Genomic DNA, 26,538 nt, shown 5'->3' on the forward strand with positions numbered 1-26,538 from the left:
ACTGTATCATGCTTTTTATATCAAGTGTTATATTTGTCATCCAATAATAAATGTTTGTAATAAAATGACCTTGACATTGTAAGCATGTATTGGGACACACACACACACACACACACACACACACACACACACACACACACACACACACACACACACACACACACACACACACACACACACACACACACACACACACACACACACACACACACACACACACACACACACACACACACACACACACACACACACACACACACACACACACACACACACACACACACACACACACACACACACACACACACACACACACACACACACACACACACACACACACACACACACACACACACACACACACACACACACACACACACACACACACACACACACACACAAGAAATGTACTTTATGAAGACTTGCAAAAATACAACATTACAGTATACAACACAATACTATTGATTTTGGTGTAAAATCAAAATCACAAAATATTTTTGCTGTCAACTTCTAGCCTACATTTTGTGAGTATGGACTATGTCCTATGCTGTGAGTTTACAGTATGACACTTCACAATTTAGGCATCTTGGATGGATTGAGGCGGATGGACACACAGGAAGCTCCTGCAGCGTAGCGCATCTCTCTCAGCATCCCTGTCCACTCTTTCTTATCTTCTTCATACCTATGGAAGGTGAAAATATGAGATTGTTCTAAATAGAAGATCGTTTGAAAGAATTCACTGATTCTCATTGTCAAAGAGTAGATGGCATTGGCATCTTAGTACACCAGAAATTGTCAATTTATCAAGAGTATAATACAAAGTTGGTAGTCTAGAAGTAAAAAGTTATGATGCTCTCATATTGATAATGATGACACTTACTGCCAGATGTCAGTGACTTCAGAAGGAGCACACTCTTTGTTCTCCAACTCCACCATGGCGAAGCCTCCAACTGAATACAGCACCCCTCCACAGCTAACCAGGTTGGCTGAGCTCCTCTCCTGGGGGAACTCTGTGAAAGGAGCCCACCTGGAACAACAGATATTGTTTGACAGTAATATTTAATCAAAATCTCCTGACTGCTTTAGCCCTAATGCATATCACATGAATATGGATGCCCAATTAACAGACAGCTGGTATTTCATTGAATGAGTGACAGTGCACCATTTATTTGCACCATGAAATAAAAATGTCTAATGCTAGATGAGATCTTTGATATGCTATAATGAATGAGCAATTGGGGTGAGGGTTAGTGAAACATAATGTCTAAATTGACAGGTGTATTAAGTCATTAGGAATTGCAACATACTTGTTGGTTCCAAAGTCATATGCTTCAGATGTAGCTATGAGACCTTCTTCATTGGCTCCCCCAACCACCACAATCTTCCCATTGTGAATGACTGCCCCAAACATGGAGCGTGCCGTGTTCATCGAAGCCACCTCCTTCCACTCTGATTTCTTGTGGTTGTATGCAAACATCTTGTTGATGGTTTTGCTTTTATAAAGAGGATAGGAACATGGAAAATCACATTTAGAAACAAGAATATCACTGTCACATATCTTTCATATAAGGATCATGACTCATCAAACCGTATCAGTTTAATTTATCATGCCTCCACTAACATACTGTATACCAGTAATACAATTAATAGGATGTCTACTATTATATAATAATAATAATAATAAAACGAATATAACCGCAAGCGGCAATGGGGCGTGTTCCTACAGATATGCCCCCATAACCATAAATGGGGTGAGATTGACAGACACGGGTAGACCTACAGACAGGTTGTAGATTGACAGATAGGGGGTAGACCTACAGACAGGGGGGTAGACCACTCACCTAATATGGGCCAAGTTGAACTCATGATATACTAAGCTATGATCTTATGAAGTACCCTAAATGAAGTGTCATTACGTCACAGACGTGTCAACATTTTTCTAAAAGTGAAAATGTCAATCTGTAATGTCCTTTTAAAAAAAATATATATACATAGTAACACATTGTAGAGCCCTCTATCAGCCTGTCGACTGCCATAAATATTGACGTAGCAGGGCAAATTCTCAGAGCATTTGAAAATTCTGGGCCAGATTTTTTATAATTTTCTCTGATATCTTTAAATGGATCTCTTATCCTTTAACATCCTATAGAGAGACGTGCACCACGCATGTTCATTTACAATTTCGGACCAATCTGACTTACAGTTGATTTTAAGTGAATATTTATAAGTTTGGCCAAATTTTCCACCTGCAGAAAAATCCATCATAGCAGACTTTATGGGTTCTTGAGGCAAATATGTTCCCCATGAGGAAAGACACATATGTACCAAGTTTCATACATTTTCATCCAACGGGGGGGGGGGGAAAGCCAGCATTCTGAAGTTAATTATTTACTTTTGGTTATTATAGCGCAACCTATGGTCGAATCATGGTCATTCTTTCTGCCATAGTTACTGATGCTCTCTAGTTGTGGCATGCAAATTCATAGCATTTTTGGTCAGGGACTTTTTGAGCTATTTGACCAAAGCCAGGAAAAGAATAATAAGAAGTAAACCACCAATAACAATACTGTTCATACTACTACTACATGGTAGGAACACTAATAAGTATTGTATAAGGAGCAGTCTTACTTGTCGTCAGTCTTGCCTCCAATACAATACATCAACCCATTTTGAGAGACAACACTATGACCATGGATTCTCAGGGGCAGCTTTTTGGTCTCACTCCACTTCATCTTCCTAGTGGACAGAGAATAAGGAGAAAACATTATCCATACATTCCTTATTTGGGCTAATTTAGGGGCAAAGTAAGACATCTTATTAAACTCATCCAGGTTTATACTTACTGAACATCATAGCACATTACAGAGTCAACAGACTCATTAGACTGTAGGTCTTTGCCACCGACAGCAAAAATTTGATTGTCATATTCTCCCATACTGAATAGACATCTGGGAGAAGGCATTGGGGGGAGAGCTGTCCAATCAGCAGAAAGACTGTCCAACTGAAAAAAAGACCTTGATGTTACACATTAAGAAAACATCAGATTAATTTCAATTGTTAACGCTTATTCTATGTGTAGTGTGGCTGACACTTTGTAATGGGTGTCAAGGTCCTTAGATAGTGAGCGCAAAATTAAGATATTCTCACCTGATAGAAGTAGCATTGTAATGGTGCGTCTTTGTCCTCTTCGTCAACAAACAATCCTCCAAGGACATAGAGATGATTCTTCATTGATGTCAGGCTGACATGGTTTTTTGGTATTTGCTCAGCCATTGCAGCAAGAAAGCATTCATTCTCAATGCCATCATAGGCCACTGCAGCTGTGTCATTGAGCATCAAGAGGAGATCCTTGGCAAACATAGGCAAACATACCATACCTTTTGTTATCATTCAGGTAACGAGGCAAGCTATCTTGTCCATCTTCTCCATTGGCCGCCTCTTCCCCTGATTTCTTCTCAGGAAGTTTCCCAGCTAAAGCATCCTTGATCACTTTGATTTTTTCGACGAGCTCAGGGTCACATTTGATGATATCATCCTTTTCCACTTTCTCCTTGAAGTACTTCTCTGGGAGTAAACGGAAACGGATGCAGTCAAATGCCTCGCCAAGGGTCTTAACACGGTCCTTGTCTTTCCTGATCCAATTCATCATGGCTTCAAACACTACCTCTTCCTTTTCTACATTCAGAGAGTCCGCTCCTATGATGGCAAAAAGTTCATGGGAAGCAAGCTGTAAGAAATCCTCCTCCTTGGCCAGGCTTTCAAAGCGGTCTGCAATGTAATCTCTTGTTGCCACTGCCAGTCGGGGGCAATTGAGCACCAGTCCCAGTCTGTAGATAGCCAGGCAGTTGGTCCGGGACAGTTTCTTCTGGAGGAAATTCACACACACAGTGAACACTGACGGGATCTGGAAGCGGCTGGCCACAGCAAAGATATCCTGCACATTGTCATCTGTGATGTCAATCTCTGCTGAATACAAGTAATTCACAATCATCTCCATGATTGTGGGGTCCAAATCCTCCAGATTAAGCTCCTTGTCACTGTCCATTTCTTTTCCATCTCCTGAGAAGTATATCTCTCGGAAATAAGGACTACAGGCAGCCAAAATTAGTTTATGGCAGGGCAAGCTTCTATCTCCCACTTTAAGAACACAGTCAATAAACTTGTTCTCATTCAGAAGCTCTTTCAGGCCATCCTGGAGCAGTGTGCTCTGAAACAGGCGAAGATCTTCCCTCAAGCCTTTTGGGTCCATGCTGAACGAAACGTGGCTTGAGCAAGAGACGTAGAGGATGTTGTTCTCGGCACACTGTTCTGGCTGGTCTGGAAAAGACTGAACACTATAGCATGCCAGATCTGAAGCCCCTTCAATATAACCATGGCCCTCTAAATATAGCCACCCACCCCACCCACGAAGAATTCAGGATGTCCAAATCCGAAAAGTCTACATCTCACAGCTGTCACCGAGTGAAAAAAACAACTGTGGACCCTTATCACAGAGGTAGTTAGGTATTATATAATGAGTTATATGTTATACAATGTTATATGACCATACAGAAATAACATTTGTGACAGTGTGACTCAAGTCAGAGTAGGGCCCACTGTTATTTGAGATGGATCCCTTGGAGTTATGTTTGTAGTAGTGATACATACAACTCCTACATGATTTCACATAGGAGTTTTTCAGTTTAAATTCACTTTTATATTATTGTTATATTAGATAAGTGACACTATTGTGAGTAGGGTGAGAGCATACTATAGTATGTGAGTGTGTGAGGTGAACTTCATGAGGAGTACTCTGAGTTTGTCATACCTTTATTGGGAGAGATGACTATGACATTTTGTTAGCCATGAAAATGTGCCATGGTGATTCACTTGAGAGCTGTTTCCATCAACATGTTTTATATTTAAATGTGAGTATATTTCCAAGTGACTGACCTTCCTCGTAAGCAGGGTACTAAGCAGCAGCTGTCACAACAGGTGACAGTCTGTCCTCTTCAACCATTTGTAAAATACTTGAGCTCCTCTGGCACATTTGTAAATAGCCTGTAGATCATTGTTCACAGAACAAATGACTCAGTTGTCCCCCATATGCCCCTGGATTATGCCTTCAACTAATTTCAAACATTCATTCATTCATGTTCAGATAATAATAAAAAAGTCAGTAAATATATCTAAATACTTTAATAGACTTCAAATAGACAATCATTTGTATTTTACAATGTATATTTAATTGTATAAATGAGAATATTCTCAGCACTTACATAATAATGCGGTACCCTATTATTATGCTAAACCTGTTTTTATACATGTATCAAGTCTACATCTTTACTGTACATCAGACCTATTAATACACAGCCATTAAATATACTGTACACTTACAAATGATAGGAACAACTGTACAACTACGTCATTTGAAATAGCAAACTAATTTAAGTTGATGTTTTCAGCCCATAACCTCCCATAGTCCTTGAAGTGTGAACCCCTCCTTCAACTTTTCAACTGCAATCCCAAGCTCATCAGAGAACACAGGCTCGCGGTCTTGTTGCTTTGAGGGGAAAATAAACAACATATGAATGACTCCTTCATATGAAAATTACTGTACATCAATGTAATGTATGTAAGTATGTAATGTGGTTCTGGGAAATTACCTTATTGCCATCAGCAAAGTAGGCCTGAAAATCAAACAAATACAAATCAGTAACATACACACAATTCACAGTTTTAAGTTTGAGCTATTGTATAGCTTTTTGCAGTAATAAGAGGTCAAGTGTTTAAACCATTCGATAACATCTCTGTGTAAACATGACAGGCACTAGGCAACATAAATCCATGTGTGCGGTACATGACTTTAGCAACCTGCTATTTTAAGAGTGTGAAACCCAAACAGTTCTCCCAGAGGAAGGATGAGTCTTTAGCTAGGCAAACTCACAGTGAAAGCATCAGTCTGCTCATCGGGCTCAATTTCCACATCATCTGGAAGCTGTTCCACCGTTAGCTCCTCCAATGGCTGAGGCTGGAATCATTGGTGGGGGAAAAGGTTATGATAAAGCTATTATGCAACTATGTACCACTGTTGTATGTCTATTGTGATATTCTTACAAAATCTGCTAAATGTACAACTGCAGTTCACAATTCATCTCTTGCTCTATCTAGGCTATATGTCATAATATAATTACTCATATTAGTAAGGGCAAGTTCAAGAACTTTAACTAGTTTTAAACATTTAAAAATGTTTTATTCTAATATCGGTGTACCTTTTCCTCCATCTCATAATCCACTCCAAAAATGGGATTTGCAGAGTACACTTTATGTAGTGAGTTTATCTCTTTAACTGCATCTTGGAGTTTATCCATTGGATCTATCTTGAATCCAAGCACATATCCTCCGGTCTAAAAACATAACAAGAAATATGCTTTCCATCAAATGGCACAGAAAAGATAACTATTATCAGCCCTTTGGGAGTGGTTGATGTACTCTCCCATATCTGTAGGTAGAATACAAAAACAGCCTTACCTGCTGTGAGCTCTCAATCACCAAAGCCAGACCAAACTTGGAGTCTCTTATTCTGATGGAACGCTTTTGGTTAGAGAAGTGAGGATAAGAAAATTCCATGATTATCTTCCATATCCTAAAATGTTTAATTTCCTTTGTTATGGAAATCAAGGAGTAATCATTGGATAAAGTACAGTATCATGGACCAGCTCATTTCCCCATGACTTGCAACTTACAATCTGAAGATAGGGAATGCTGACATTGAAGCTCTCATTCATATTGGCATGCCACACGATCCGGACATTGGTGATAAAGAAGGTTCCAAGATTACCCTAAAAGGAACAATTCAGTCAAATGTATTTTATTACAGGGTATATACAGGAATCTTGAGGTTAATTTCAATACCTTTCTAAGACTTTTTAAAGACCTTGTCAATATTTTTCCAGACCTCACCGCCACTTCGAGCTGTAACCGTTGACATCAGTGACAAGAATTTCCGGTTCATCTTTGTTTTTTAAAATAAAACTAATACATTCACGAACTTTTACTTAAAGTTTTTAGGACTCAAACTCTTTGGACAGAGTCTAATTCAGAAAAATACCTACAAAATTCAAGACCTCATAAAACCGTGATAAGATTTTTAAAATACTTATTAAGGGTCTTGATTTTCCCAAAATGTATTTATCAACTTTTAATACTTTTCAAGACACCACGGATACCCTGTATTAAAAGCATATACTGTACATATTTTTCCCCAATTACAAGTATTTCCCACCGGCTTACTATCTACACCTGATCATTTATAATAATCCCAGACACAATCAAAGTAAATCCAAGGTAACTTGAACGTATATTTTCCATGGACAACGTAAACTGAAAGTCTGCAGAACTAAGTTAAAAGTCTGTGATTCACAGACAATGTTTCAAATACAGGGCCCCTCCTATTCCCCTGTAAAAAGTTATGGAAATTAAAATTGCCTGGGCCAACTTTGAATATGATTTGGTACACCAATGAATAACTCCAATCAATTTGTTTGAGATATTTGATGTGTTTAATGTAGGCCTAAATAGGTCTAAGAATTGTATTATATGTGACGTTTCTCATCCCACCTCTCAGAATCAAGAGAGATTGGAGATTGACTTCTACAAGACTACCACAAGAACACATACAGGTCATTACTGTAACAGTATATCAAGTTATCATGAAACAGAAAGCAGTACCTGGTCACTGGATAAATTCCACACTCCGTTGATTTTGTCATACACTTGCTCCTGAGGCAAGAGCCTCAGTTGTTTATTTTGAATCAGAGCTGCCCTCAATTTGAGGTCACGGTACATTTTAGAAGTCTCATAAGCCCTAGAGCAGAAGAAAGAGAGCAATTATTATAATGAACAAGACATTCAATACAATGTCACTCTGTATTAGGCTATAGCTACGGTATTATGTGTTATTATTGGAAAGTACCTGTGGACGGCAATGACAGATGTAAAAAGCCTTGGACTCCCTGGAACCACGTTGGTAAAAATGAACTCAAATCTTGTGTTATTGGACTTTGTCAATATATACAGTGCTTCAGTCTGACCTCTCAGTTTCTGAAACAGAGAATTCAAAGATCTTACTGCTGCATAAATGCCCAGTTATAAATTAATTTATTAAATTAATTCTTTAAGATGAAGTACTTACAGAGTTAGCTGTCCTTGTTGTGATGTTAAGAATGGAATTGTATCCCACGGCTGCAAAACACAAAGGACAGCAATGTCACTATTGTGTACACAAGCAAAGACATAAATCGATCTTGGAGGCCACACTGAGACACCATTTAAATCCAAGAGAGGGCAGTGATGTTCACTGGGAAAGAGCATGTTGTCCTCTGTATTGTTGCATGTACTGTAACTACCCTACTATGGCTGGCAAAGAAACAGAAAGTGATGTTGTAATGTGTACTGTACTGTATATAATACGTGATATATATACTCACACAAATTGACTCGTGGCAGAGCCAAAGAGTGCCAAATGATCCTTAAATTTGTTACCAGAAGCCTCCCTGCAAAGAAAGTAGGCTTTAGTTTTACATTAAAATGACACAGTAAGTCTAGAGAATGCATGTAGTGTCTTCGAACACTCGTCAGCCAGGCCAGCAACCAGAAATGGATTATGCTGGTCAACAAAACCTTCACACAGGTGACAATCTGGCAGGTAGTGAGGAAGCTAAATCACCTCGATCCCCATTGTTTCCTTTGGTGTCCTCAATGGAATCAAGACAGTCTATCAAGACCTCACCTGGTCGGGTTTTCATTTGCCTAAATTGTAGAAAACAGTTGTTATCGCTCATCATCCGACAACCCTCGGGTACATAAGGTTCAGAGATAGGAAATGTTAGGATATTTATAGCATAGCATAGAGTAGCCTACAGCACAGTGTTTTATTTGTATAGTATAGTATAGTGGATAGTGTATATAGCCTTTATTTATGTAAACCAGCTCTTTTCCCTTCTTGTTTTTAGTAATTTTTTTCCTAGCACCAGGGGAGCCCCCCCTCCCAAATTTCGTTGTTTGGTACCTGTACTATATCAATGACAATAAAGACCATTCATTCATTCATTCATTCATTCATTCATTCATTCATTCATTGTCTTGTATGTAGGCTGTAGGCAGGTAACAACATGATATGATACAGATTTCTCTCCAAGTAGCTAGCTAGCTACATTAGTTTGCGTCAAGATAACATAACAGGGCTATTAACAAATACGTTTGCTATGCTGCAAACACTTACTGTGCAGTAATATCGAATCTAACATCTCTATCCTCCCAAAGGACATCCAACATAGTTGACATGTTTTCAGATTAGCGACTGGCTGCCTTCAATCCAATCTGCTTGGATTATCTTCTCAAAACAAATCAACTGGTTTCGCCCATTGCATCCGTCACCGTGGAAACCGACGGCAAGCATTAAAGGACATACTTCGCGGTGTTTCTTGTTGGGCACAACAAGACAGACCTGCTTGCCTCTGCACTACAGATATTTTAATAATTTGTTAATTAGACAAGGACTCAACAAACACCACATTTTAAACTTTGTATTCATGAAAACAAATACCGAACAACATTATTCAGGCAAAAAACTGTGATCATATACACAATGGTTGTGATGTTTGTTGTGAAAATGTGTACCTTTTTCTAAAGTGATTCCAATCAAGACATAGGCCTATCAAACACAACTTTGTATAACATCGCATTTGACTATACAACATGACTCTTATATTTGCTTTTATTCATTATAACTTTTATTTTCTTACTATGCTGCTCTTGCTGTATTTTTTAAATAATGTATGTAAAGCACTTATGAATTGAATTGCCCCTGTTGTATGAAATGTGCTATACAAATAAACTTGCCTTGCCTTGCCTTGACTATACAACACTTTGAACAGATATTTCCAAATAGCCATCTGAAAGATTTATTACATTTTTATCACTTTATTCTTAGTGGCAAACATACATACATACATACAGTCATTTAAATGGAAGGCCTATCCCTAAAATGGACAGATTAATTGCAGTAAAATAGACAATAATTGCAGCACCAGTTTCATTTAGTTTGCCTATACAATTCAGAATCCAAAACATAAACTACACAGATAATGTATTCTAGAAGACTAGGATATATTTTAAGAAAAAAACGTCAGTGTTTGTAATAGCATAATGTGATTATGGCTCAGAGGTACAGTATGTGAATTAACAGACTCTCTAAACCTAAAAGGATAATAGCTTTGTTCTCACTTGCTTTAACTTGTCCCCTAGCTCTGTTAATTCCTGAATGAGCAAGAATGTCTATTTTATACAGTATTGTACAACATGTTGTACGCAACATTGAGGTAATAGTTTCACAATTTAAAAAAAGCAGGCTCACTTTTCAAATGTAATGAAATAATAAAGATGTTATTCTTCAAACTGAGATTTTCTCACAGAAAGTCCTCATAAAGACCAGTGCAATCATGAAGTATCTGTTCAGATAGGGCCTATAGCCGTGAATCCAAACAGCCAGGCAACCTCATGAAATCAAGAAGTGGTATGTGTCCCTCCCTGATTTTCTTGTAGCAAAATTGAGCTTTTGCCAAAGATAAATGTTGGTTGTACAATACACCATGTTCATATATGAAACAGTAGACTATGACATATTCAATACTGTTCAAATAATCTGCTTCACTTTGGTGGTTTCCATGGAAGATTATTCCGATGAGTTGATTGATTCTCCTGTCCATTTTAACCAGCTGTTGAAAAAAACAAATTGATATATTAAAACAAAGCCACATACAGAGAATAGAGGTTTATGGTGACAGGGCTTTGGGGCATACTGTACCTCTTCTAGATAGAACACAAGTTCTCTTGCATTCGTCCTCTGTTTCGTAATTGTTGGCATTTCCATCACAGCCTCCATACCAGAACTGTGCACAGGAGTTGGCCTGCTTGTCATAGTACCACCTGATGTTATAATCTCGACAGGGACCTTGGTCCAAACTCAGGTTACAGCGGGAATCGAGAGGGCCAGACTCTGACAGAACAACACAGAGACATGACATTTGAGGCATTTGGAAAGTTTTAAACACATTGCTGCTGCATGTTAACTTTAGTGAGAGCTGCTAACCTTCAGATGGAAAAGCAATAACCACAGGCTGAAATTGCCCTGATGAGGACGATGAATCTGACTCCAATGCTGATGTTGAGACACCATTGGAGTGGGAGGTCTCCCTTCCAAGCACGACGGACACAGTGTTGTTAACGGCAGCTACAGTGCTACCTCCTCGCACATGGGTCCGGATGTCCAAATCCTCACCCTCCTCTTCTTCCTCATCCACCTGGACAAAAACAACGGCACACACATAGATTAGTCAGTAGTTAAAAATAGAATTCTCCCTATCAATGTACATTTTTACAGATTTTCCTACAGAAATATTGATTTGCTGAACCTTAAATACGTAGTATAATTAAATTGTTCCTCGATAAAACTTAAGGAGACTTTATGCATGCACTGTACTACAGTACTACATACAGACAGTACAGACTAAACAGACCTGCACTGGGAGTGGACCTGCATTGATAGGCAGGGAAAAGGTATCTCCACGCACTCTGATGTGACTCTGGGTATTTGTACGTCTCTGATTAAGGACCTCGTCCTGATTCCCATATCCATAGCCAGTCTTCCTGCGGTTTTCTTCTTCGTGTCCATTTTTCTCGTAACCGTTGTTCCCATTGTTTCCATAACCATTTGTGAGGTGATTGTATATAAGGGCGCCATTTTCATCTTCACAGAATTGGCTAACAAGTTTTGATTCGAGAGCTAAAGGAGAAAAATTACAACATACTTTAGTTAGGGTGTATCTCTTAGGCTGGCTAAGGAGAAGATTTCTAGTGTAATCTTTTATTTTTAATGGTTATTTATTTTCTGAGTGGGGCAGTCTCACTTTCATATTATTGGATAGAGATAGTGAAGATAGATCGGAAAGTAAGGAGAACAGGTAATGTCAGCAGGGCACAGGCGGGATTCGAATATGAATATGTGTGCACTGTAGACCGTGGTGCTAAACCACTGGACCAAGTGTGATGATATATAATATAGAAAATGTGTCAATTCAAATAACTTATATAGTATAACTGTGATTGTCACCTGGTAGAGTGTTGAAGTCGTCAATGAGGTACATATGTTCACTGTCAGGGTCCGAGGCGATGAGGTTGAGCTCTCTCAGGAACTCTGCCTGTGTAGGATCTGAACTGTTGACAATCCCCAGGGCGTACATCTCAATGTTGGCAGCATGGGCCTCTCGCACAGCCATGTCCAGCTTGACAGGTTCCCGCTTGTCTGTCTGCCCATCAGTGATGACAATGGCCACTTTCCTGACCCCTGTGCGGGCACTGAAGAAGGCATCCTGGGTAGCCTTTCGGATGGCAGTGCCAGTGTAGGTGCCCTCGCCCATATAGGGCATTTTCCTGATGGCCTGCTTGACATCCTGCTTGGTCATGAAGCGAGCCAAGTTGAACTCCAGATGGACATCCAAACTGTAGAGGACCATTCCAATCCTGGTGGCATTGCGTCCAACAGTGGTACGGTCCACCAACCTTGTGACAAAGTCCTTGATGATTTCAAAGTTTTCTGGACCAACACTTTCTGAGCTGTCAATGACGAACACAAGCTCCATTGGCCTCTCCTTGCACTTGATTCCACATCCTGAAAATATAAATAAATAATAATATAAGAAATACAGAATGCAATTCTATCCATGTTTCACATTTTAGTTTTCATCTGTTTTTATCACAAAGATAGTGAGTGAGAGAGTCTTACCACAGATTTCCTTAATCAGTTTAATGATGTCCTCTCTCTGGAAAAGATAGGTGTGTGAGAATTACATTGATATAGTATCATATAATTTTTAGTAGCTTAAGTAGGTCAAGTTTTTGAACTTACTGTGAGCCCTGCTTCACCCTTTATTCCTGGTCTCCCCTGTGATGTGAGAAAGGCATTTGAGTGATTTATATTATGCATTTCATTTTGTGAAACTTGACTTTGAACATCAGTATTTCAATCACTATTCTTGCTTAGATTTCCTCTCACTAGGTTTAATGAAATGACAAATGCTTGGCAAGATTACACAGATGCCCTACTTCCCTCAATGAACAATGACTATAGCTGAGCTAACTACAACAAAGCTATTATCCTTTTAGGTTTAAGTGAGTCTGTTAATTCACATATTTCTGTACCATGCATTATACTTTTGCTAATCTTTTTTTCTGAGCTGATGAGTAACACTGTAAACTGGTCAGTGAAAATGTCATAACTCACAGACTCGCCAGTAAGTCCGTGATCTCCGAAGTCCCCCTTTACACCCTTTGTCCCCCTCTCGCCGTGCAGCCCACGATCACCCTGCAGTGAGGAAAGAGGAGAGAGAGAAGAGAGGAGGCCTGCAGTTAGAGACAAGACCACTGCATCAGTCAGAAGAGGGGAATGAAGTTACAGTACAGTTACATTCCATGTCATCCCCTTACCTTAGGTCCTGGGAATCCATCTCCTATGGGTCCTCTTGGTCCTGTCACACCTTGAGACCCCTGACCACCCTACAATTCAAATCGACAAAACAATACCCAATAGTGTTGTTATTTACTTATAGTCAAAGGACCTTGGAAAAAGCGTGACTCCACTGAAGTTCAAAAGTCAGGCACGTCCGTTAAGCGGACAGCATTGATACACATACCTTGGGACCTTGCAGACCCTCCCCTGGTGGCCCTATTGGACCAGGGGGTCCAGATCTTCCAATGTTACCCTGAGAAAAAATGACCCCAAGTTATTAGAAGTGGACAGACCATAGAATTAGATGAGTCAGACAGCTCACTGGCACTGTGTCAGCAAAGTTGATTAAGATCCAAATTCTCATCACAGTGGGACTCAACCTATCCACTAAGGCACGTTACTGTTACCTCTGGGATGCATATAATCTCTGTTTGTGTCATAGGTGAGTATCATATAGTTTTTGTTGTAAGGCAACTTAACAACAGTAACATGTATCGCATAGTCCATTTATACATTTTTCATATATTGATATTCTTGAACATCTAAATGTTTATTGAATTTATCATGTGTGTCAACTAAATTAATAAACTTACCGGTGGTCCTTGCACACCCTCTCCTGTTGGGCCGGACAAACCTGGCAACCCTCTGAAGCCAATATCTCCCTAGTACACACATAACCAGAATCAGACACATACACTACACATGAATATACAGTACACACATGACCAGAATCACACACATACACTACACATGAATATACAGTACACAAATACATCCTGAAATTACTAATCCATACATCCACATCCACTAATTTGCAGCAGATATGCACGGCAAGTTTAGGGACAAATGAAGAAGAAGTCCAGGATTGTACCCTGAGTCCTAGAATGCCCTAACCCTAAACCTAACCCTGGATTTGACCTTGGGTCCTGGAATGCCCTAACCCTAACCCTGGATTTTACCTTGGGTCCTTGAATGCCAATCCCCTCAGGGCCCTGCTCTCCGGGCAGACCTGGCAGGCCTACAGGGCCCTAAAACAGGAACAGGAAACAAATGTAAACTCATTGTAAGAGAGACCAGAAGTCTGCAGTCATGAATAAGCTATTATTCATACGTTTGTACGTTGATTCATAGTACTTACCTCCGGACCAGGGTAACCTTCACCTTTGGGCCCAAAGTGACCAGTTGGTCCAGAGTTACCACGGTCACCCTGGTGAAAAATCATTGAAACAGGTTGGGTACATGCCACATGTTAACTTCCGACACAGTTTTTCATAATTGAAAATATAGCAACACTTACCTTTGGACCAGGCAGCCCGTAGCCATTCTCCCCAATAGGCCCAGGGGGGCCAGATGGGCCCAAATCACCCTTAGATAGAGAAAGAGATAAGGAGATCACGTCATCATGTTTAGCAGCCAGGTTCTGATGATGCATGGCAATGGGCTTTGTAACAGTGCTACTCACTGCAGGCTAACAGGCCTGCCAAATGTCTACATCTGCCAAAAGCTGCATTGATAAAAAGGCTGATGAAAGATGTGTACTTGTTACCTTGGAACCTGTGAGGGCCCGTCCCGGTAGTCCTGGCATGCCCAGGCGGCCCGGTATGCCAGGCTCCCCCTGAAAGACAAGAGTTTGCAAAACATACACTATGACTGTTTAGACACTCCCTTTATCCAAACACTCTCTACACAGCCTACAGCCCGAAGAGGAGTTTAAAAGCCACCAATAAAATTACCTAGAGCATTAGTGCTGGACTACTGTTACATCAATCTTGACAAATATGCCTACTACTGTGTGAGTTGATTGTAATTAGGCACTGCAGTAACATGAATAAGAGGTAGGGAGGAATGGGAGGTAGTCCAAGGGAGCAATTCGTTTGTATGATTGCATGATTGACAGGGATTCCTTTACGTAAGTCGTTTGGATAAAGGTGTCTGCTAAATGCCGAAAATGTGAATGTACTTGACACAGTAACACAGTGAGACTACCCTGTTGAGATCCGTCTGTGTATTCAATCTCATCCAGAGAGGCTTCTCTGATTCTCACCTTAGCGCCTGAGGGGCCAGTGGTTCCGTGAGGCCCATGTAATCCACGGATACCCCTCTGTCCCTGGTCTCCCTGGGGGAGTTGGAGCATACATCATTAATATGACCCCTCTGTGTGTTTACAGCAGTATAATAAAAGAAGAACAAGAATGTGAAATGTACCTTCTCGCCTTGGGTGCCGATCCCTGCTGTTCCCTCAAGACCCCGTAAGCCAGGAAAACCTGCTTCACCCTAGGAGAGGTGAAAGGTAGATTACACAACAATATCTTGGTATCTTTCTTTGGCTGCGTTATTGTGGCATAGATCTGGTTTAAAATGTGCCCAGGGGACTGGAATAACATACCTTCTGTCCTGGAGCCCCGTCCTCTCCTGGAAGACCTGGCAAGCCACCCAATCCAGATGAACCAGGCTCGCCCTGAAAAAGAAACAAACTGCTATTTACTATCATGGATATTTTTCTGATTAATTAAGCTAAATCAGGATACCACACAATCAGGAAATGGGTGACAGTGTGATGGATTCAGTTTGTTTCGAGTAAGAACATTTTCCTGTCCTTATAATCTATCAAGAGTTAATCAGTCTTGTTTGAATCAACTGAGGACAGTGGAGAGTGTAGATGAGTCTTACCTTGCCCCCTGGCTCACCATGGCCTCTCTCTCCTGGAGATCCAAGTTCTCCTGGTAAACCTTGATCCCCCTGGATATGAATGAATGAATGAATGAATGAATGAATGAATGAATGAATGAATGGTCTTTATTGTCATTGATATAGTACAGGTACCAAACAATGACATTTGGGAGGGGTGGCTCCCCTGGTGCTAGGAAAGAAAAAAAAACTAAAAAAACAAGAAGGGAAAGGAGCTGGTTTACATAAATAAAGGCTATGTACACTATCCACTATACTATACTGTACAGATAGACGACTAGGGTTGTCATATTGCACATAGGGCCGGTTTCAGAGACAAGACTTAAGCCTAGTCCTGGACTAAATCACACTTTCAATGTAAAATCTCCATTGAAGATGTTTTTTAGTCTAGGATTAGGCTTAAGCCTTGTCTGTGAAACCGGCCCATAGTGTTATTGCACATTCATTTAAAGTGTCGCAGTTTGCAGGCTTGAAATGTACATATGAGCAGGAACAGTTTGAAGACATGACATAAAAAACAAAACATGTTAATACTTCTCTCATTTTACTTTAGGGTCTACTTCTCTGTAATCTCATGGCATCATTTCAACCGTGGTATGATTTGGAGAGAACTCACATTACCAAGAATAGTTCAAAAAGTTTTTTTGTGTGTTGCTGCCTCTCTCTGGCCTCACTGAACATTTGAAAATGTGGATATGCTATGTTTTCTAATAGTACCATAGATGTGCATATACTTCTAAACAAACCAAATGTGAAATAGTACAAAAGCCTACCCGACACCAGATTTGAACTAATACAGCACTTGTCACTAAACTTTCTTCATCATGTGGTCTCATTCCTTGATGGCTACCGATTTATCATGGCCATTTAGCACTATTGTAAAGAAAAAATCGGCATACTGGACCTTTAACCTATCTTTCGAAAACTGGCTAGTATTGGTGGCCTGGCTGTTATACTGTATCTGAATCGTCTTAAACTCATGGGATTGAATCAGTGGCATTGTCTCTCTCTTGGAGTGTCACTAGCACCAACCTTAGGTCCAGGGAAGCCCTCTCCTTGGGTTCCTCTGCCTCCTGGTGGACCCCTTGGACCCTCCACACCCTGCAGGACAGTCATCAGAATCACAGGTCAATAAGTGTGTGTGTGTGTGTGTGTGTGTGTGTGTGTGTGTGTGTGTGTGTGTGTGTGCATGTGTGTATGTGTGTTTGTGTGTCCGTGTGTGTCTGTGTGTGTGTGTGTGTGTGTGTGTGTGTGTGCGTGTGTGTGTGTGTGTGTGTGTGTGTGTGTGTGTGCATGCATGTGAATGTGTGTGAGAAGGTACCCATTGAAGGGTTGCCACTTCACCTTCTCCCCCTGGATGCCTGCTCCTGTGAGTCCAGTTGGTCCTGGAAAACCTAGTGGCCCGAACTCACCCTGACAATGAAACGTAGAGAAGGTCAGATACCTTCAGTATGCACTGTTATGACAACATAATTACCATGTTGAATGTATTCGCTCAAGTTCCTTCCTCTGATGCATGCGTGCAACACTCTCTGGCTAATACAAGATGGCTACAATCCTGCACCAGTATTGCAACTACAGGTTCTTGAAAATCTCCACTTCTTCATAGAACAAACTGTGTTTTACACGTGCATGGGTATCTGAGCATTAAGGTTTCACTTGAGCATTTGAGACTCTATGTACTATATATAATAACATCATCACATGGCGTTTGAGACTGTGACTATATAACATCACCACATATTACCAGTGACTATATAACATCACCACATATTACCAGTGACTATATAACATCACCACATATTCCCACACATCACCACATATTGATTTGGCCGCCATGGCGACCCCGGTGGTCGTTGGCTCGGGCGCCCTGGCTAAATCATTAGAGCATACTCTGAGCTACATCTGGGCCAAATGTTGTGCTTTTGCACACATTTGCACGAACATATCCCTCAGGCCCCCAACTACATGGCGTTTGAGACTGTGACTATATAACATCACCACATGATGTTTGAGACTGTGACTAACATCATCACATGGTGTTATGTATAACATCACCCCATGGCTGTTTTCATTAAGTATGAAAACAGGTAATGTAGTCCTAGAGGAATCCCACCCTCAACTTTTAACTTTCCCACAGTAACTAGAGCTTTAGTGCCCTCCCAGTTGACCTTTTCTTTCTCACTAACTTCATTAGACCCTTTGTTGGCCAGACATGGGGTGTTTGTGTGAATGGCATTCATTAGCTGATGTATTTACAACCCACCTTTTCTCCTTTGATTCCTGCGCCCGTCTGTCCTCTTGTCCCCCTCGGCCCGGCCAGCCCCCGATCCCCCTGCAGAACAAAGACTAAGTTGTCACCCCTCTCTGCCTGTCACACGGCCACCTCCCATTGGCTCACTCAGTCTCAGCACAATCCTCATTGTTCTTGGAGAGTCGTTAGGGAGAGTGAGTTAGCACCTGTTTCTGTTTCATAGTGTTAGTGGAATTATGTTTTGAGAACTGAAAATCAAATTTGAATCTGTTGTTGTGATCCTGTGATCCGGAGCAGAGAGTGTTGTTGCATACCTAGCAAAACTTGTCTGTGAGAGAGAGGGAGAAGTATGCTTATAGCCTCAGCAACAGTTGAAAATAATGAAATGCAGACACACAGACAGGAACATATTAATTGTGAGTGGGGGGGGTGACCCCTTCTATATAGAACTACCCTGACCTCTTTTGGGGGTCGGGGGGTATTTCCCATACAGCCAATGAGTCTAGCACAGTTCTGGCAGATGTTTAGATCCCTCAGGACATTTTCAGTGTTTTCCAGGATATGTCTATTGCCAAATGTAATTGAGTCATTCTATAATTAGGGGTACATTTCATATCAACCAAAAATGTAAGAAATTAGTGTGCTTTTTTACTAAATAATCAAGTTGTTTCCATAATATACCCCCCCAATGTGCTAAATTCATTAATTGTCAAGCTTAAGCTCTAATTACTTTTTAAATATTTAAATGAAAATAGACATGCAAATCATTATTTTGTCAACTGTGTTACAGACAAAAGTTGTGTCATAGAAGACGAGAATGAAGTACTACACATTTGATAAAACATTTGTTTGAAAGGTCTTAAATCTATTCACTTTGGGTTTTTGAGGTTGTCTGTCTAACTGATTTGAAAATATGAATTTTGAGCTGGATAATGGGTATTCTGTGGGATGCTATCATCAAGGATAAAGCTTTTTTCAACATAAATCCACATTACACTAAATGTAGAGTTGTTCAACATCCTTATGTAAGACTTCCCTCTCTAGAAATGTCCCCCATCATTGTTATTACAGTTTTAGCCAACATTTAAAAGATTTATGACACAAAATTCACCTGTAACACAGTTGACAGTCAAAGTAACACAGTTGAGAGGAGTAACACAATTGACAGGACACATTAGGGGAAAAAGAGAAACCTTTATTTAAGATAAAAACATTTAATTTTGATGCCACAAATGTAAAGCATTTTCTTGTTATTCTGATACCAAAAGACATTATGGATCAAAATTGCTCAATGTTGCTATGTTTACTATGTTTGAGCTTCCATAAACAAAGTGAGCAAAATGTTAATGTTGTACAATATTTAAAAAATCGATTCAATTGAACTCATCAACTTAACTGCATTGACACTTAATAACACATCTTTTTAAATCTCCCCTCTCCCCTCCCATGTGTTCTTTTCATCATTTTCTTGTTTCCTTCCTTCCTCCTTTCTGTCCTTCCTTCCTTCTTTCCTTCCTCTTCTTCTTTCCTTTCAGCTTCCTTTTGTCATTCCTCTCCTTCTTCTGAGATCTTGGACCATATGTCTCTGTCGATCTCCACATGACGTGACGTTACAGGTGTTGGAGAAGGAATCATTCTGATGATATCATTGTGCAAATACCATAGGACATCATCCCGACTTGGCCAGAAAAAGCGGTTGACTCCAATCCGGTGCATACATTTGACTTCAACATGAGTTTCGGTCACCTCTTGAATAATTCCAGGATAAATTAAATTATCATATTTCAGAGAACACCACTGGCCGATGATGTCTGAGTTTTGCCAAGGAATTTCAGACTGCTTCTGATTGTTATCCTTCTGTGTGGGTGCTGTTGCCTGAACCTCAAAGGTAAAGGTTTTGGTGCTATAACACTGACACTCCAGGATCTGTCTTGTTGAGCAAAGGCAGCTCACATCACGGTAACTAATTTCTCCCAAGGTAACTGTTGCGACTTGGTGAATGCGCATGGTTGATGGCACCACTGGGAGACGTTCTGGCATCTTCTTTGTGGCTTCAACTACATTATCCTCAGTAATGTAGAACAGTTTTACTGAGGTCTGTGCATCCACCAGTGCATTGAAGAAGAGCTCAGCGTTCGGTATATCTTTCCCGTGGCTGACAAGCCTGTCAGCGGTCCGTTTGAGGAGGCCTCCTACGCCATCTGGAGCACCCTTGCCATGACTTGCCTCAAAAAAGTTCCAGGTGCCTGATTGGAAGCCATACTGGTGCAGCATAGTGCAAAACAGATAGAAATTGCCTTTCTGCCTGTATTGTGTGCACGGCCCATCGCTGAAAAAATGCACCACAGTCACATTGGGATAGGAAGCCTTGACCAGGTTGAGTATTGGGGATAGATGGGTCCAAATGGCTGCGGGGCCCTTCTCTTTCGATGAGCTTATTGTGCCAAAGCACACATGTTCCTCCCCTCCACCAACATGTAGAACTCCAGTGTGGAGCGTTGCCTGCTGCTGGTTCGATGCAAAGTGTACGGCTTGGATTTCAGTGGAGTACTTGCAAGCATAGTTTTCAGAGAAATCAACATGAATTAGGCATTCATGATCTTTCATACTCCTCTTTAGTTCCCGGTGATAAGCGAATTGGCGTTTTATGTTGAAGAGGGGTACACCTGAAATCACTAATAACATAATAATAATATATATATATAATAATAAAATAAGTATAATAACAATAGTTAAGCATAACTATAACAAACCCTTCCAACATTGTCAACCGTGTTAAACCCTGTCAACTGTGTTACACTTCATGGATAACACAGTTGACAGGTTACACAGTTGACATTTCTTTCAGTTTAGGCCCTTGTGCTAACTGCTAGCTACTAGCATGTCACCACAAGGCCTTGCTCAACTCATGTTTTTATACACTTTCTCTACATTTTTGTAAATATATAATTTAAAGCAAGTACACAAGAGCATGTTGATAACACGGTTGACATGCAATTAACCCACTCTACGTGCAAGCAATAATATGTTATGAAACATTGAAGAGGAGGAGTAGAAACATACCTCACTGTATTCAAGATTCCCTCCAAAAAGGAAGTGACATCATGTGGTGTTGGATATGTGACTTTGGAGCAAACCATTGCTGATTTACAGGGGTTTTGTCAATGGGTAACACAGTTGACAGAGATTTCTCGGACAGAGATTTCTCGGACACAAATGAATAATTTCATGTATATTAATGAGTGAAATTGTTTTTAAAACATCTTTGTCATGTTTTAATTATTATTTTGAACAAATAATGATGAAAATAATATACAAATACATGTATCCTAGTGTTATTTGGAAGAGCAAAACTTGACACTCAGCAAATCGGACAGCACAAAAACAGCAAATTCCAGTATAACATATGCTTTTTCTGCTAAATAAATTATGGAAGTTGTTGACCTTTTGCATTAAATGAAAGGGAAATGTGCCCCAATATGAAATTGATAATTGCTTGAAGTGACTATTTGGTCAAATGTATAAATACTACCCATGGACTTGAAATGTACCCCTAATTATAGAATGACTCAATTACATCAAGGTTTCTTTAGAAAGAAACCGCAGCAACCACTAAACCTTTATTATCAAATTTGCTCTCAGGTTCTGACTTGAATTAAAAGAAACCATGAAGGGTGTGGTCACAATAAAAATGTATTCTAGTGCTGAATAATCTGATAGATTATTGCTGATCATAACTCTGGTTTCGTTAGTTTACTCAATGAACTGTAAAACTATGTTAATGTTCATGTCTCTCAATGTGATGATAATAATATTAAATAAACGTCATGCATTCATAATGAACACTTTCTATTTGTGTTCCAAGTTTTGCGCACACGCAATGAGCACTTGAGCTGTGATTTAGAGCACATTAGGGGGTGGCTTTAGACAGATCCAGACCAAGTGTTGAATAATAACAAACATGAAAATCAGACAGTTTGGCCATTTCCTCTCTGCAATCTGCAGAGGCTCAGAACTATGCTTGTTCATCCAGGTGTAATATCAGGGCTACGGTACTCTCCATGTAAGTTTCCAAGTTCAGTTATTAGACACCACCTTAGGCTTGCCAAAATCAACTGTTTGGAGCATCATTAAAAAATAAAAAAGCACTGGTGAGCTCAGCAATCGCAAACAGCTGATAGGCCAAGGAAGATATCCACAGTGGATAACCGAAGAATGCTCACCATAATTAAGAAAAACCCCAAAACAACTGTCCCACTGATCGGGAACACTCTCTGGGAGATAGTGTCAGAGTCAATGTGTCAGAGATTAATGTGGCAGAATAAATCACCAGCCAAACTACAGATGCTTCATTCATCTGCATTGTGCAAACCTCTAGTTATCCTCAAAAAGGATTTTTGCTAAATTAGCTAAAAAGTACTGCAGAGGTCTGGAAAAAGGTATTGTGGACAGATAAGATGAATATTATGTACCAAAGAGATTGCAAGAAGGTTTGGAGGAAAAAGGATCTGCTCAAAATTTACAGCATACCACCGCTGTGAAATATGGTGCATGGGACGCTAGGTTTGGGCTTATAGTGTATAGCTGCCACTACAGCCTACTAACTAAGAATGTATTCTGAAGTGTACAAAAACATATTGTCAGCTTGAGTGCAAGCAAATGCCTCCAAATTCATTGGATGAGGCTTTATTATACAGTATGACCCAAACATATTGCCATAGGGAGTTTTTCAGAGCTAAAAAGTGGTCTTGACTGGCCAAGTCAATCTTCAGATTGAAATCCAGAAGAAAATGCATTTCTTTTCCTGATGATAACATTTTAGCCAAAAAGACAAACAACGAATGAAGATGGCTGGCTGCAGTATAGGCCTGGCAGAGTATCACCAGAGAAGATACCAGAGAGGATACCCAGTGTCTGGTGGGTTCAATGGGTTGCAGACTTCAGGCAGTTAATGCATGCAAAAGAATACTAAACATCTCAGAATGGTGAAACCAATATGTACACAAATACCATAAAATAAAAGCTGCTTCATTGTCCCAGTACTTGGTGCGGGGGCACTGTATTTTGCACTGTATTTTGCTTCTAGCATTTGAGCTAATTCAAGAACAGTTGCTGTGGGCACCCTCACAATGAATGAATGAATGAATGAATGGACTTTATGCACTAGAGAGAATGGAGGATGACAATGAGAATTCAAGGCTTCTCCTTGGTCATGTCTATTGTTTGTTCTTTTTCTCATGACAAAATTGTAATCATACCTTCGGCCCAGGGGCGCCCTCGCCTAGGGGTCCTTTCTCCCCTCCCACACCTTGTGGCCCTTGAGGCCCCTGTAAAAGAAACCAGACAGTTTTATCCTTCCACCCAAATTAGGGTCAGTTCAAACTACCGTTGTAGTTTCATCCCAGCTCATGTTTCGTTTGTAATAGCCTCTAAAAGGTTATAAGAGGTCCTATGAGGATCTCATTGAGACAATTACGTCACAATTACGAACAAGCCGATTTTTATTCAGAAAAATTGAAATACATTTCAACGTTGTTGAAAATCGATGACTTTACTTTGACATTGTTTTTCAAAAATGTTGAAATTTATTTGCATTTTTCTGAAAAATTAAGAACAATTTGATTGGTTGCCGACATTCACCAGCTGCCGGCACATATTATGGTAGAATATGATCAGGTAATTTTGTCCACTCACAGGCAGGCCTGGTTCACCTATCCCTGAAGGGCCGGGAGGACCCAATCTTCCCTGGTTCCCCAGTTCACCCTGCAGAGGAGACACGCCCGATGAGATGGAACAGGTGATATAAAAACACTACAGTCTCAAAAAATGCATTAATGGACCAAATTTACCTTTGACCCAGGAAGTCCAACACCAGATTCCCCCTGAATTCCGGCCGGCCCTGCAGGACCTCGTTCACCCTATGATTGCGAACACAAGAAACAAAAACAATGAGGGGCATTCTGAATCAATCCAGACCGCAGTTTGTGACACAGCGCAAAATCTGATAAGGTTAAGGTCAAAGCTCTAATCCAATCTGGGTTTCACATCAGACAACTACATACAGGTGTTTTGCATCACGGCCAAACTAAGTGACAAGTGACTCATAAACATTGTCCTTTGATCCACGGTACTCAGAGAGACTGTCATATCAATGACTTCCTCCCTAAATATCAACAGCCTCAGTTATGAAATACATAACATGCCATTGTTTAGAGCCTCTCAGAAGCTTCTCTAAAGTTGATGGAAAAAGATCCTACAATCTCAAAGGTATGTAATTACTAACAAGTAGTAAATCATCACAGCTATTGTATAGACGGTATTGTACATGGAATGGTGGGCAAAATACCTGTATATAGTCCCTACACATTCAAACAAGTCTGGGCAAATCTTACAGACAGACATTGTGTTCACTTCAGGTGTTATCTCAAAGCACACCCAAAACAATGAACAACTATTTTCCTGGAGGCAGCGGTTCACAGCAGTGTGCAGTAATCATGAGATTTACTCAGGTAACATGAACAGACAGAATATGTTAGAAAATGTTTCATCTTACACAAGAAACAACAAAGAAGTGGAGCCTGTCAAGAATAAAGTTAAGCTATCAATTTAACAAGTTGCTCACAGAGCAAGGCAGACTTTTAAATCCATACCTCCAACTGAACAGTCACAATTGACCTGTATGATTGATTGACTGACTCAATACCGTACATTCCTTTCTTAAGATATTTGAATAATAACAGACATGTCTCTTTCAGAGATAATCTGTGATCTTTATCATACAGATAGCTGTATAAGTTGAGTGTTCTAACAATTAGTGAGAGGAAAGTCGCAATTTGTAGTAGGGATTTGTGGGATTTGACAGTACTATATAGCACTTAATCTGCTTATGAGCACTATCGGTGGAGGATACGTGCTCTCAAAAGGCCAGGTATTGTAAACGCTTAAGAAAACCTCAATGCATTTTTAGCCCAGTAAAGCATTACATACTCAACTTTTGATTCAAGAAAGATTGACTCAACCATTGATCTTTGTTAATTTCTCTCTTTTTTTGGTGCATTTCTCATTAAGGACCTGCATGTCCTCCCATGGAAGACAGCTATTATTATCTCCCACGACATGTGCACGACTGTTAGGGAGGTAAACAATGCTGTAGGCAGTTCCGGGTGTGTGTATTTAGAAACCGGATCCCTGCCATTAGGAAAACCTGTGTAGAGTAGTTAACACTGGTAGTTAATCCCCACACTACCTGGTGAATTAATGCAGTGGAACGAACTGGCACAGCACCAATTCTCCCACAGGTGCCTATTACAAGACAGACACACCCCCTCCCACTACCAGGTAGTAGGTTGGGTGGCATAGTAGGTCTCTTTATAAAGTACTAAAAAAGGAAATGTGAATGTCACAGCAGATGTGCGTGATGAAGTAAGTATGAGGTGTACTGGATGTGGCTTTGAGGATGTACTTACTGCCTTCCCCTGAATGCCCTCTGGTCCCATGTCACCCTGTGGTCCTGGGAACCCCTGGGAGAGAAACAAAGATGGTGGTTAATAAGGGTACAAGTCTGCCATGCTGGAGGGCTCGACTCACATCTGGATCTTAAAGTCAACCCCCCAGATCCTGGAGCTAAATTACCAGGTCCTTAGGAAGATTACAGAGATTGTATTTCACAAAGATCTTTGGGGGGGGGGGGGGGGAGGGGGGGGGGGAGACCGTGGAGAATAAATGTGTTTACGTTGGAGATTCACAGATTCACTGTGCTGCATGCACATCTGATTACCCACCTGTAGACCTCTGACTCCTCTTGTGCCAACTGGACCCTCGGGACCCTGCGAATGGACATCACATGGAATGGAGAATGACATTACACGTAAATATATGCCATGTAGCTGAAGCTTTTATCCAAAGCTACTTAGATTGCAGTGAGTGCATACATTTTTCAGTATATAGGTATGGTCCCAGTGGGAATCAAACGCCCAACCTGTTGGTGCTAAGTGTTGTTAGCACCAACTGAGCCACAGAGGACCACGTAAAGACAACAGTGCAAGAACTC

The 26,538-nt window shown here is 40.4% G+C and overlaps 3 protein-coding genes across 3 annotated transcripts in view; all 3 read right to left on the reverse strand.

Moving 5' to 3' along the window:
• Nucleotides 1–570: 570 nt before the first annotated feature.
• klhl41a (kelch-like family member 41a) lies at nt 571–4,249 on the reverse strand (the record flags this gene model as incomplete). The annotated part of the gene is given in 7 exon segments (XM_080536079.1): nt 571–682; nt 881–1,027; nt 1,308–1,493; nt 2,629–2,736; nt 2,844–3,001; nt 3,148–3,364; nt 3,366–4,249. Coding segments are annotated over 7 exon segments (1,812 nt in total).
• Nucleotides 4,250–5,192: 943 nt separating this feature from the next.
• bbs5 (Bardet-Biedl syndrome 5) lies at nt 5,193–9,324 on the reverse strand (the record flags this gene model as incomplete). The annotated part of the gene is made up of 12 exons (XM_080535880.1): nt 5,193–5,542; nt 5,646–5,669; nt 5,927–6,010; nt 6,252–6,386; nt 6,511–6,573; nt 6,726–6,821; nt 7,711–7,846; nt 7,955–8,082; nt 8,174–8,223; nt 8,469–8,534; nt 8,708–8,790; nt 9,263–9,324. The coding sequence occupies 12 exons, from the start codon at nt 9,322–9,324 to the stop codon at nt 5,441–5,443; spliced, it is 1,029 nt and encodes a 342-aa protein (XP_080392006.1). The 3' UTR covers nt 5,193–5,440.
• A 1,490-nt stretch (nt 9,325–10,814) lies between these two features.
• col28a2a (collagen, type XXVIII, alpha 2a) overlaps nt 10,815–26,538 on the reverse strand; it is a gene marked incomplete at both ends in the record, with an annotated part of 20,906 nt that continues 5,182 nt past the window's right edge. The window contains 26 exons of the mRNA XM_080536933.1: nt 10,815–11,038; nt 11,216–11,342; nt 11,559–11,824; nt 12,152–12,709; nt 12,824–12,860; nt 12,947–12,982; nt 13,322–13,402; nt 13,525–13,593; nt 13,731–13,799; nt 14,140–14,208; nt 14,506–14,574; nt 14,685–14,753; nt 14,844–14,912; nt 15,093–15,161; nt 15,591–15,662; nt 15,752–15,820; nt 15,933–16,004; nt 16,217–16,285; nt 17,267–17,335; nt 17,579–17,647; nt 18,501–18,569; nt 23,747–23,815; nt 24,183–24,251; nt 24,338–24,406; nt 25,955–26,008; nt 26,270–26,314. Coding sequence (XP_080393059.1) covers nt 10,815–11,038; nt 11,216–11,342; nt 11,559–11,824; nt 12,152–12,709; nt 12,824–12,860; nt 12,947–12,982; nt 13,322–13,402; nt 13,525–13,593; nt 13,731–13,799; nt 14,140–14,208; nt 14,506–14,574; nt 14,685–14,753; nt 14,844–14,912; nt 15,093–15,161; nt 15,591–15,662; nt 15,752–15,820; nt 15,933–16,004; nt 16,217–16,285; nt 17,267–17,335; nt 17,579–17,647; nt 18,501–18,569; nt 23,747–23,815; nt 24,183–24,251; nt 24,338–24,406; nt 25,955–26,008; nt 26,270–26,314 — 2,607 coding nt within the window. The remainder of the gene's footprint in view (nt 11,039–11,215; nt 11,343–11,558; nt 11,825–12,151; nt 12,710–12,823; nt 12,861–12,946; nt 12,983–13,321; nt 13,403–13,524; nt 13,594–13,730; nt 13,800–14,139; nt 14,209–14,505; nt 14,575–14,684; nt 14,754–14,843; nt 14,913–15,092; nt 15,162–15,590; nt 15,663–15,751; nt 15,821–15,932; nt 16,005–16,216; nt 16,286–17,266; nt 17,336–17,578; nt 17,648–18,500; nt 18,570–23,746; nt 23,816–24,182; nt 24,252–24,337; nt 24,407–25,954; nt 26,009–26,269; nt 26,315–26,538) is intronic.

Source organism: Nansenia antarctica (assembly GCF_963989245.1).
Source record: "Nansenia antarctica genome assembly, chromosome: 7".
Lineage (NCBI taxonomy): Eukaryota > Metazoa > Chordata > Actinopteri > Argentiniformes > Microstomatidae > Nansenia > Nansenia antarctica.